At 46.7% G+C, this 12906-nt stretch overlaps 1 protein-coding gene across 1 annotated transcript; it reads left to right on the top strand.

Annotated features, from left to right (window-relative positions):
* The first annotated feature begins 954 nt into the window (after positions 1 to 954).
* Positions 955 to 10169, top strand: LOC104616181 (microfibrillar-associated protein 5-like). Its single transcript, XM_010291006.1, has 8 exons — positions 955 to 1015; positions 3780 to 3827; positions 4943 to 4978; positions 6639 to 6674; positions 7455 to 7490; positions 8692 to 8779; positions 9205 to 9278; positions 9861 to 10169. The coding sequence occupies exons 1-8, from the start codon at positions 955 to 957 to the stop codon at positions 9980 to 9982; spliced, it is 501 nt and encodes a 166-aa protein (XP_010289308.1). The 3' UTR covers positions 9983 to 10169.
* The last annotated feature ends 2737 nt before the right edge of the window (positions 10170 to 12906 follow it).

Raw genomic sequence — 12906 nt, 5'->3', positions numbered from 1 at the left:
CGGCAGCGTGGCAAGCCGAGCACGTCGTTTAGGCGAAGAGGGATGCGGGCTCTGCGGTGTCCGTGTGCCAGAGACGAGCGGGAGGACAGTAATAAAAGAGGAGCCGAGGGCTGGGGTGGAAGGAGGCAGCTGAGTGGGGAGACGCGGCTGGATCAAGCGGCGTAAGGAGGAGGAGAGGGACTGCGTAGGAGGGCGAAACGGAAAGGGACACGAATGTGCAACACAGACACAAGAATCCGTCCCTGGTGCTGGGCCATCCTGGGGGAATGGGAGGAGCGGGCTCCCTTCGGAGCATAATAAACTCTGGAATGAGGGTGTGGGCTGCGGCTCCTTGCTCCCCCCCTCATTCCAGATGCATGATGACACCACATCCCACCATCTCGCTGGCTTCTCCTTTTTCTTTCTTTCTTTCTTTCCTTTTTTTTTTTTTTCCCCAAAATCGTATTTTGAAGACAACCAAAAGTAGAACGTGTTCTGGGTGTGGCTGCATGTGATTTACCCAATAGCCAAAGTGAGGGCGACCGCTGAAGGGGAAAGACAGAGCGTCTGCTGCTGCAGGGAGCAGAGTCCGAGGGCTGCAGTAAGTGATGGGGACCCTATCCTCTTAAAAGTAGAAGAGGGTGGAGGGAGATAAGAAGGGGAAGCTTTCCTTTGCATGCTGGGGGAATGTGCGGAGCGGAGCTTAGCCACCTGGATGAGAAAGGAGATGGAGACAAGAGGACATGGAAAGAGAACGAAAGCAGATGGAGTTATACGTTCAGTGCAAAATGTTTCAGAAACACGTGGAAAACTGGCTGGATTAGAAGGGAGACAGGTGAGAGGGAAGCTGGGAGGACCAAATGTTCTTGAGAGGGACATGGAGGCAGCAAGCAAAGAGTTTCTGTGCTGTAGGGGAGGGTACCCCTGTTCTTGCCTTAGGTTTCCTCTGACTTCTCTCTCTTCCACTCCACAGGGATGAAGACCTCTGGAGCCTGTACACTGTTGTGTCTCTTAGCACTCGCCTTGTCCCCAGCTGGTGAGTCCTTACAGCAGGGGGAGGATTTCTCCTCCACCCTGGCCCCGTGGAGTTTCCTATGCAGGCTAATGTGCAGTGACCTAAGGAGAAAGAGGGAGAGACATGTAGATGGACAGTGAAGGGGGAAGGACTAAATAGGGAAGGCAAGGTGTTGTAAGGAAAAATTTAGTAACTGGGGTCTGGTTCCCATATGTGTCCACTCTCCAGTAAGTACTGGGAGTCACAAGAGGCAGAGGTCTGCAGCCTCCGGTGCAGGGTTGTTTGGGTAAGCAAAACAGCCAGGTCGAGTTGAGAAAGAGGGTCAGCTGCGCTTTGTGCTTACTGTGGACTCTGCTGTACCTCACATGGCTGACCACCTGTGTTCGCATGATCTGCAGAGCATTTCCCAGTGCTCCACAAAACTTACTCTGTGATAGTTGTGAAACATTTGCTGTCACTAGCGGTTCCTGCTGGAGTGGCCCCATTCCAGGCCACTCGGCTGCCAGGAGCTTTTGTAGCTTTTTGTATAGCTGTTTTGAGAAACCTAACCTCTGTAGTTCAAACTACTCTCTGCTTTTGTTGTTGTTGTTCTGTTTTGTTGCTCCATGTCTTTGTTTGCTTGGAGTTACTTTGGTAAAAAATCAGGTGGGATCGAATTTGTTAAACAAAAAACAAAACAAGAGGGCAGCATCAGACATTACCATTGGAAGACTCAGGACAGACAGCAAAAGAAGATTAATACCAGTGAATGGAGAAAGCTTCGCTCAGGAAAGACTGTATGTAGGAGACAGATGACTGCACCAATCACATTCAAATCAGGTTATTTCAATCTAGTCTTCTCAGTCCTCCCCTCATGCTGAAGCCTGATTCTGCTTCCAATGGCACTTTTTCCTGTAAACGTGCACAGTAGAGACTGTCATGTTTGTGACTGTGACACAGGGTGGAGAGGCATCCAAGAGATGAGCCTGTCGATGGCCTACAAAGAGGCAGAAAAAAAAGACTGTGTTTTTTATGATGCATGAAGGAGGCCTGAAAGGAATATTTCTTACTTTTGTGTATTTTGTTTTAGCATTTCTGGTTTTGGTTTTAGTTTGGTTTTTTTTGTTTTAACTTTCAAAATAACAGGAATCACCAGATGGTCTCTCATTGTCTCTCTTGGTTTTGGGTGAGCTGTAGATTTGGTGAATTAGGGTTGCAGTTTTCTCAGACCTTAAGGAAGAGTTTATTGCAACTTGGACAATAAAGTCCAATCATTTATAAAGCATATGAATTGGGTACCATAGCAAATATGAATTGAGGTGATTGAAAATCTGATAAGAAAGTCACCTCTTTTGTCTCCTCATATACAGAGGTTTCACTACACTTCTGTCCTGTTCTTGTAGAGTTGGACCAGTTTTCTAGTTATCTGCTAGGGAGGGGGAAAAAAAAAGCTAGTAAGAGCTGACTTTCCAATGTTAGGAAAAAAGGGGGGAGCCTCCCTCCTTTTTCCGTATGACTACTGTTTCAAATCTGACCCACTGTCCTCTGCAATGGTTTCAGAATTTGTGTCCTTCCTTTTGTATCAGAAACAAATGAGAAAGTGTTCAAAATCATTTTCCTCCTCTACTTGTTACCGTTAAGAGATAGCCAGAACAGGGAAAGTTTTGGTCTGCACTACATTGTGCACTTAAGTTACTATACATGTCTGGCTCTCCCTGGGACAGTCGCCAGCAGCTGAGCCCTTGCTGGCAGCTGAGTGGGGAAGGAAACGGCAGGGTCCAGTGACTTCTGTAATGCTGCAGAGCAGGATTATACAGGGGTCCCAAGAGTCCCTCTGCAGCCTGCAAGTAACTGCTCTTGGAATGAGGAAGAACTGAGACTAAAGCTCTAGACCTGATAGTTTTTACCCATGCAGTGCTCCCATTAAGAACAGAAAGCTAAAGGCTGAGTTCGTAAGACGCAGCAGGGTGTACTGTTTTTTCGGCTGGTCCTGTACACATCCCTGCAGTGCCCCAGATCACTGTTTTTTTCCTGCCAACTCCTTCCTTCGTCCCACCCCAGTTATGCAGACATTTCCCTCCTGTGTGGCTAGCAGGAAATATTTTCCTGTTCCTGGCTGCTGTAGGAAGCAGCTTTCTCACCCTTTATATTTGGACGAATGAACAGTCTAGCTCAGTTTCAACTTCTCCTCTTCCACACAGCATGCACAGCCAAGCCTTTACCGTTTGCCCTCTCCAGTGTGCCCAGGGGCTGAGAGGGGAAAGATCTTCTGCTCTGTGCTTCATATCCAGGCAGGATGATGGACCAGATAATTATTTGCCTAAGGAGCTACGAGACCTGCAGTCTGTTTCTTACTGTGCCAATGACTCAGTCTGTGACCCGAAGCAAATAATTTCCATGACTCAGTTTCCTCTTTTATAAAATGGAGATAGGGATTTTGGCCAACCTCCAGAGCAGGGAGGCATCATGCAATTTGTTTTCAAAATGCAGCAAACGGGGTTTCAGAAATGCAAAGTTCAGTAGCGGACCTAGAGGTATATACTATCGTGTCTCTGTGCCTAGCCGTTGACTGTGGTGGTAGCAGCAGGGATAGGATCAGGACCCGTTGTCATCCACAAGTGTTTAAGGAACAAACCCAGCTTTCACTGGAGGCTGAGGCAGAAAGGAGAACATTTCTCCCTTCAGCAGAGGGCAGTGGTGTCTTCTGGACAGATAAGCAACTCAAAAAAAAATCTTACAAAGCCTGCAGACCATAGAAATTCCTCACTCTGTCCTTTCTTCACTCCACTCTCTTCTTCTCTTGCAGACTGGTTTCCATGGCTGGTCAATGGGCAAGAACTGGAAAGTGCAACTGGTAAGTATTATACGTATGTTATGTGCTAAAGACTGTGCATGTGACTCGGTTGTCCTACATACTTACAGCCTGTTTAATTGCAAATGCTGTTTCCTTGCCTCTGACACTGTGAGCTTGCCTTTCAGTGAAGATTAAACAAGCCCTCCAAGACAACCTGCTCAGTGTTGTGTGTTCTTTACAAATAATCCATTAGTGTTGGGGTCCTGAACACTTAGCTGAAGCACATGAAGTTACATTCATAGTCAAGGGTTGTGGGAGATCCATGAGAGCTAGTAACTCTTCAGCCATGAGATGCTAGGGGAACTCTACTGCTGCTCAGGAAAATGCCAAGAAAAAGGGCAAAATGGCATGGTGCTGTAGCAATGAGGCCACTGAGAAAGGATACTGACTTCATACTAACTGTGATGTGGGGGTGAATCGCTTTATCCTTCTGGACCTTTTTCCATTTCTGTGACATGATAAGATAAAATGAACATATGTTTGCTTCATGCTTTAGCACCCAGAGGAACCACAAGGGCCTGCCTTTTCTTCAAACTGAAACGCCTGACTAAGCCGTCAGACATTTCCCAGCTATGATCCTGTCATGTGCAACACCTGGGGCTTCCCAGAAAACTATTCAGAAGCCAGTCCAAAACGCATCCACCAAGCTTCCCTTTTCTTCACACTTTATCCCGCCATCATACCTACCCCAGCTTTGCCATCAGTTGCCTTTCAAAGAAACTGATTACCTTCTGCAGTCAAGGCTAGGTTCTGGAGTTGCCTCCCTCCTTCTCTGCAGTGGGTCCTACTGCTGCGGGAGCCATCAGCGCTTTTGTTTCAGACGTCTTTCTTTCCCATCGAGATGCCCACAGTGGCCATACCTGAGCAGTCAGAATGTGAATCCAGAGTTCAGTAAGGGTTAATGCAACTAAGAAATCCAGTCCTAGGCCAGTCACTGAAAAGGGGGATGGATAGGGGTGGGATGGGGGTATTGTGTTTATGTATTTACTGGATTGGAGCCCACTGTCTCAGGAGCCTACCATGGCGGCCGAGGTAATTCAAGCTCACTATGGCTAGCTATGTAAGGGACCACAAAGCAAAGACAAGCTCTCTCAAGGACATTCTCTCTTTTCCAGGTGAAGTTAGCACCGACTCTCTTATCAGCACCTCTGGTAAGCTCCTTCAGTCTCCACTTCAGGCTTCTTTTCCCCTTTTCCTCTTTATTCCTGCTTACAGTAGCCCCAGAAATTGTCCATTATGCTCAGAAACTCCTCTTCCCTGCTTTTGACATTTAGCAGTGCTCTTCCAGTGTTTATGGCTATCTGGGAGTCCTCTCTGTGCTCTATTCAGGGAGATGAATTTGGGGTGGCTTAATGGCCTGTTCTCCAAGGAAATGCCAGTCTATCTCACCTGGTCTGCCAGGGCTCTCTGAAGCTATTTTGCACTGCAGGAAGCCATGAGATCTGAAGGTCACATAGCCTGGGCTTCCAGAGGCGGTTGCACGAAGAGAGAGGCTAAGTGACAAGGGAGAGAAATTGGTCAGGTTCACCAGTTACCTGTGCAGCACTGGGACACAGGTTGTGTGTGTGTCTGCTGACAGCTCGTGGCCATGCTTGAGTGCTCAGGAGACAGAGGTAGCAAAAAGCCGAAAGACAGTAATAAAGCAAACTCTGAGCAGTGGTGGAATGGGGAGGTGGAAATACTGTTCTTTTAGTACTGTCTTCCCTGCCGTGCCTGCATCTGTGTCACAGGGGGGCAGCAAAATGTATGCGAAAGATGGGCTAGATGAGGTCGCTTGAAGATGAGCACTGGTAGCATGCAATGTACCTCCTTAGAGAGTCAAGCCTTGCTGTGGAGATAGCCCCAGGGGAAGGACACAGAGCTGATGGGAGCGTATGCATTTACAAGACAGGCTAATCCTGCCGGACTCACAAGGGGGAATGCAGGAGAGGGCCAGAGGCTCAAGAAGGAGCCTCCCCACTTTTTCCATATGAGTCCTGTTTTGACTCTGACACCACTGGCCTTGGCAATAGTTTCTCTCACTTCCGGGGCAGTCTCTCAAACACATCCCTTGGAGGTGCAGGGGACCAGGCAGGGCAGGGAGAGGGAGAACACATCTGGTCGATGATACGGTTCAAAAGACAAAGGAGAGGCAGCAGCGCTTGGCTGTTGCTGGGAAGTGTGCTCTGAGTGTAGGAAAGTTCATCTGAGAGTGGTGTCCCATTCTCCAGGACAGCAGTTCCTCTGCCCCGTGACTCTGCTCATCAGCTGGCTAGAGTATTGTGGGTCAAGCTGATCAACTGTCATAGGACAACACTGGAGGAGAAAAATGGAAGCACTATATTGTATATGCAAGGTGGATGATCTTCCTGGTAGGGTTGGAGGTGAAAGCAACCTGTGTCAATCTCATGTTAAGTGTGTGAGGCCTGACAGTCTGTAGGAGGGTAGATAAGACTTGGTGTCCAGACCACACTGGTGGTGGTGAACCTACATCTAAACCTGAAAAGACTAAATGTGAAGCCTTTACAGCAGACTTTGGCTTCAAAATGCTATTGTTGAGGGATCAAGAAGAAACTCTTCACAAAAGATGTGCCATGGGACCCATCTCTGCTCTACAGCATCCCCTCAGCTCTAGGACACCCAGCATATTCGCAGGGAAAGCCTGCAGTTACCCTGACAAGTCAGATAACAACATCACGATCAGCATTGTCTATGAATCAGATGTGGGATGGCTACTGGTCAGGAGTGGTGAGCCATCGGCAGAACTGTGGGAGGGGGAAAGATGCTGAAAGCTCAAATTAAGATCTTTCAGAACGTCTTCTTTTTTTCCAGATGCACCTGTTACACCACCTGTGCTGCTTAGTCCTGGTGAGTTTATTATCACTTCACAGATGAATGTTGTGGACTCCCCTTCCCTCTCCTTGCCCAGTCCCATGCACACCCAGAATCCCGCCTTCCCTGACTGCCCTAACCACAGCCCTGATGTCCAAAAGACTCCTTCTCTGCCTGTGTGTTTTGTCTGTGCTTCTGGTTGACACTATGGCATGACAACAGGAGAAGTTTTAGTCCTCTGTAACTGTTGATGAAAACTTGTGCCTGGCAGTCAGTCCTCTGAGTTCCTTTCCAGTTTGTCACTGGGTAAATAATAAAATGTACTGATTTACTGTGGTACAGGTGGGTTGCTTTGTCAGAGGGAATAACAAGCCAACCTCCTTTTGACCACTTGTCATGGACATTGAAGAACCAGTGGTCTGGGGATGCTGTTTCTTAAAGGAGTCACTCAGGAAGAGGCAGTCACAGGCTCCTTTGCTTCTTTGTGTGGATGGACGGCAATTACAGCAACTAAATACATTTACCTGAGCTTTTGAATCATAAGTCAAATGCCCTTACAGTGTAATTTTGAACAGTAATGGTAATGCTTTATGATAAAGCTTGGACAGATTTTTAGCATTGTTGGCTGGGTGGATTCATATTGGATTTGTAATTTGTCTTACAGTTTCAGGTCACTAACAGTGAAATCTTTTTCCACATCAGAAGTTACAATGGAGGGCTCTTGAAAGAGCTTTCCAGTTACTTGTTTTGAGTAAGCTGATGTCTAGGGACGAATCATGGTAAATCACAGTAACTTTTCTACACTCTGTCTTCCAGTTCAGTCTGACAGTGAAACTACAACAGCTTCATCAGGTACGTTTAAGTTTGCTGCCTGCACCCTCTCCCAGACCCACTTTCACCCACTCTGTTACCTCTTCAGGCAGGTGCTAGCCAAGCACTGAGCTTTGTCTCCTGGAAAATTCCCTTCACCCTATTCCTTGAGTTAGAAATACTGGAGAATGACAGTAGTGGAAGCTGAAGTCTTCCCCTGGGTGGCATGCGCAGGAGGGAAGGAACTGGCAGATCACCAGACCAGACATGCTGGGTCAATACTCTTTCATTTTCAGTAGCCAAGACCTGGCATTTCAGAAGAAAGTGCAAGAAAACCCATCATAGTATCATAGAATCTTTGGGTTGCAAGGGACCTTTTAAGGTCATCTAGTCCAACCCCCCTGCAATGAGCAGGGACATCTTCAACTAGATCAGGTTGCTCAGAGCTCCGTCCAACCTGATCTTGAATGTTTCCAGGGATGGGGCATCTACCACCTCTCTGGTCAACCTGTGCCAGTGGTTCACCACCCTCACTGTGAAAAATTTCTCCCTTGTATCTAGTTGAAATCCTCCCTCTTTTAGTTTGAAACCATTACGCCTTGTCCTCTCACAATAGGTCCTGCTAAAAAGTCTGTCCCCATCTTTCTTATAAGCCCCCTTTAAGTACTGGAAAGCTCCAAGGTCTCCCCAGAGACTTCTCTTCTCCAGGCTGAATAACCCCAACTCTCTCAGCCTTTCTTCATAGGAGAGGTGTTCCATCCTTCTGATCATTTTGGTGGCCCTCTCCAACAGGTCCATGTCTTTCCTGTGCTGAGGAATCATCGTTAGCTATGGGGTTGATTGTCCAGAAAAGAAAAGAACCAGATTTGTGTCCTGAAGTGTGAGATTGCAGATCTATTAGAAACATGTATCTTAAACATGCAACTACAATTCACATTTTGTTTATTTGTGTCCGTCCCCTTAACACCATCTGCCTTCTGTATTGAGGATTCCCAGTGGGCTTGTTTTGCAATTCACTCAACTTTCCCTTACTTTTGCCTTACAAGGCGAGGGGAACATATATGTCTGCCTTATTTTCCTCTTCTCTAAACCATCCCCAGCTTTCACAAGAGAGTGGAAAATAGAGGCTAGGGGCCTTCGCTAGAAGCCTGGAGGACAGTACCTAGTGGTGAAGTTCAATGTGTGCCAGAATGAGTGCACCTGCCAATGATGCTGGATTACACCTCTGTGTGTGTGTTCCCAGATTGTCGTGAAGAAAAGTTCCCTTGCACACGCCTGTACTCCGTTCACAAGCCAGTAAAGCAGTGTATCAGCTACCTCTGTGTTACAAGGTAAGAAACCAGCAGTCCTAAAGAAAAGCCCTAAAAACTCGCCAGAAATGGCATGTCCAGTTCAGCAATTGTTTCCTTTGAAGAGTAGACGTTCCCACCAGTTGGTATGATGAATCCTATCCTCAGAGTGTCCTTTTAGGGTGATAAATCAAAACAGCACAATAACTATTATCTCTGCAGCACTAAGGAGCTGTAATGTGCCCTATATTGTAATCCATATTTAAGGTATTTGGCCATTTCACGGTCTTGACAAAGATTACTTTCCTATTGACAACAGCCTTATTCTAGACTAACTAATCCTAAAAATATAGGATTTGCCTCCTCATCAGTGAATATATATGTTTATTGCCTGTATCTGGTTTTTATTCCTTTGGGTCCTCATGCCTTTCGCTACTTTCCTTGGCGTGTTCCTGGTGATCCCTCAGTGTGCGTCGCATGTACATAATAAACAAGGAGGTGTGCTCTCGCATTGTCTGCAAGGAGAATGAGGTCATGCAAGGTGAGTGACAGCACAAGCTAGCCTGGGAGAATAGCTGCAGCCATCTGATAGAGTCTCCAAGCTAACTAACTACCCAACCCCAATCCATATGTAGTAGTTTTCCTGGACTTGGTTTAGGGAAGCTCTAATGCAATGCAGCCTTGCATCCAGTTCGCATGCCATGAAAAACACTGGAAGTAGATATCATACTACCAAGAAGTATGAGAACTCTGCCTTCCTTGATCTTGATCATGCTCTACTAGCCCCAGAGACACCCTTACTCAAAGTTGCATTCCTTTTAGGTTAAAGAGTAACTCTCAGTATTTCTATTCATGAATAGAAACAGAATCCAGTCTAGATTTGTTATGCAGTCTTTGTTGCAGTATATTACAAGTGATTTTATGTATTGTGCATTAATAAAGCCAGAAGGAAATGACTAAAAACATAAGGACTTGTTCACTTTCCTCATGTATATGGGGATTCAGCGGTTCCAACAGTTCCTGTAGATGCAGTGAAGGATGTACCTGTATCTATTGTGATGGTGAAGAATTTAAAGGAGGCTTTGATTATCTGTCAACATGTGTGTGTCTGCTATGTCTTCAGATGAGATCTGTCGCCAGCTGGCTGGCCTTCCTTCTCGACGTCTCCGCCGATCTGGGCAACCCCTGCATCTCCCTTGCAGACAGCTCCTGGAGCAGCAGCGCAGAAGGCCTGATGCTCTGTGAGCTACCAACAGTAGGAGAGGAAAAGGAAGGGAGAGAAGATAAAACATCATCCACTACCTACAATCCAAGACAAGTCCTTCTCGCTTGTGATCTCCTCAGCATTTCCTCACTTCTCTACCTTCCCCCACATCCTCTTCTTCAGGTGCTGCAGGACACAGAGTCACCTCTCTGCTAGTGTGTCATGGTGGCTGTTGTCATCTTCTAAATCTGTTGCTGAGGATGTGGGATGCTCCCCTCTCTTCTCTCAAACTCTGTCTGGCAGGCCATGAACTGTTCATTTCCCAGAGGTCCTTATAAATGTGCTGCCTCTTCTCTTGCTTTGCCCCTGCAGAGAGACATGCATGGGCACCGGATGTAGTCCTCTCAAAGCTCCAAGCTGCCCTAAGCTGCGTGTCATGTGAAGGAGTGCAAACCTTTTATGTCCTAAGATTCCTGGCCTAGGTTTCTTGCATGGCATCAGTATGAGTTTGGTTATGGTTAGTCAGCCTGAGCCTCTCCGGTCCTCCTGAGCCATTGAGTTTGCTGTGTGATAGCACAGCCTCGTCCTGTGTCTGCTGGCCTCAGAGAAGTGATAGAACTGGGAGATCAGCTGTCCTCAACCCAAGGCAAACCTCATTGTCCCTGGATGGCAGCAGATCATTTATAACTACCTCTGGGAAGTTCTTTGTCTCAAGCCCATTGCCTCCCTCACACACAACTGCTACTGAAAGGAAGAATTCTGGATTTAGTATGGCATTATATTTTTCTCAAGAAGATTATGTTGGAACAAAGTGCTGCCTCTTCCTCTCCCTCTGCTCTCCCCCGTTCTGTCCCATCCCCTCCCAAGAGATGAAGAAATCTCTTAATGCCCATTCCAGGCAAGTTCCAGGGAACAGTAAGTATGGCTGTCTCTGCTCCTAAGCCCAAGACAGCCCATGAAGAACCTGTGTGCTCTCGCAATACTGGGAACTTGCAATGAATTAGCTTCTCCTGGTGACTTGTCTTGGTCTGGCTACCTCCACACCTTCCAGTTGCTGAGCCTGCTTTCAATATCTCCACTTGAGTTCCTTCCTGCTGACCTGGGAGCTCCTGCACAAAGCCAAAAGGAGTCATGAATTGGAATGGGATGTGGGAGAAGAATCATTGTCTGGGATCCCTTGGTTTTCCTGCAGGTTCTCCGCCTGTGCTGACTTGCACAGAGCCAGGTGCTGGTGGGGAGGGAAACTTATCTGCAGCTGTAAGCACAGAGGCAGGCCAACCTGGGGAAAAGAATTCACTCTGGTAGCACTGGATGTCTGTGGTCTGCTTGAGAACTTTGTTTTCTAGATATATGGAAAACATTCCCAGGTATATGGGCAGTTTTCACTATGAGACTGGGTAGGGTAAGTGGGGAAGAGCTGTCTGAAGTGTATTAATCACTTATGTGACTCTTAGTGTCATGATTCTGTGGGGCATCTGAGCTGAGCTGCTTAGCTCACTGCAGCAGCAGATCAGCAAGACCCTGTCTCTAGTATCTCTAAGTGGTGTTGCCAGCTAACGGAAAGCCAGTTTGCTAGAGTAGGCATTCACACCCTTCACAGAATATACTCTGCTGCTGAACTGAGTACCATTCAGCCTTGCAGGAGCACTGGTCTGCTGCACAGAGCCAGAGTCACACAATATAGGGGACAGTTTGCTGCACAGAGGCAGATGCCTCCGAAAAAAAGAGCAAAAATATCAGTCTCCCTGGGACTCGGATTTCTCCTGTATGCAGCAAGAAGCTGGTTACATCCTCTGTGTAGGGGAAGACACCCCTGTGCAGACACAGATTGGTTCTATATAAGGTAAAAATTGTCCATAGATGGGCTAAATCTCCCTGTATTAATCCAGTATACAACAGAAAGATTCCAAAGCTGTGTCGTGACTGGAATTTCATCCTGTACATAGGGGCATAGCAGCCCTACACAGAGGATGATGCTTCTCTTGAGTACTTGAGGCTCATGAGACTAGGGATGGAGGAGGAATTTCTCTGTACTGAGGGTATGCATGTTTCTGTAGAGAGGAGGGCACTGAGAGCTTGATCTCAAAGACATTCAAGCCACTGGCAGTCATGGACTTCTATGGTGGGACGCCTGTGGAATTTGCCTGTGTGGAGGAAGGTAGGATGGAGATGAGATGTTAGAGGGAGCTCTTGGAAATTGGACTAGACCAAGTCTCCACTCTGTATTTAGAGTTGAATGTAAGCTGATATAGATATAGATACATAACTGTATAACATAGCTACTGTACAGTATATAGAAATTTAACATTCATACAGTTTGAGGAATGGTTAGAAACCTTTCTGTTGCTTGCTTTCAGCAGGGACAGGAAAGAGGTGCTCCTCTCCAGGAGCACACTGTTCTAACGCTAGAGTCCATATAATGCACACAAAAATATTAAAAGAAAATCTATTTCCTGTTATTCTTGGCAACTCTCATGTGTTGGGGTTTATTTGTCTCTAGCTGTGTTTCCTCCAGATTTGTGGGCAGACTACTCCGGCCCAAATCTGCCATTTGGACCTCTTTACTCCCTGCTAGCCCAGTCCTCAGCTGCCACCCTCCCTTTACTCGTGAATCACAGGTGTTCCTGAGAAGTCATTATATTTTCTAGAGATAGAGAAAATTATCTTCAGCAATTTTTTTCCATGGATAGTTGCGCTAGATTTTCCTGACAGTTGATAGCTGCTGAGTACAGGGATAACTCCTCCCAGCCCATGAGATCTGTGCTGAGAACACATCCTTTCACTGCGCATGTGCCATGACCTGCCGGTGGAGAACTACCATCGTCAAGTAAAATGGTAAGATGGCTGAAGTAAGAGAAGAGCTGTGATATATCATCTCATAAGCAAAGAAGAATTTGTTTGCTAGAGCCGTTTATGGGCAATGGGAAGTAATGGGAAGGCTGAAAGACTACATTAAAAATTACAC

Source organism: Phaethon lepturus, unplaced genomic scaffold, assembly GCF_000687285.1.
Source record: "Phaethon lepturus isolate BGI_N335 unplaced genomic scaffold, ASM68728v1 scaffold34147, whole genome shotgun sequence".
Lineage (NCBI taxonomy): Eukaryota > Metazoa > Chordata > Aves > Phaethontiformes > Phaethontidae > Phaethon > Phaethon lepturus.
This window is presented reverse-complemented; position numbering and strand designations above follow the sequence as displayed.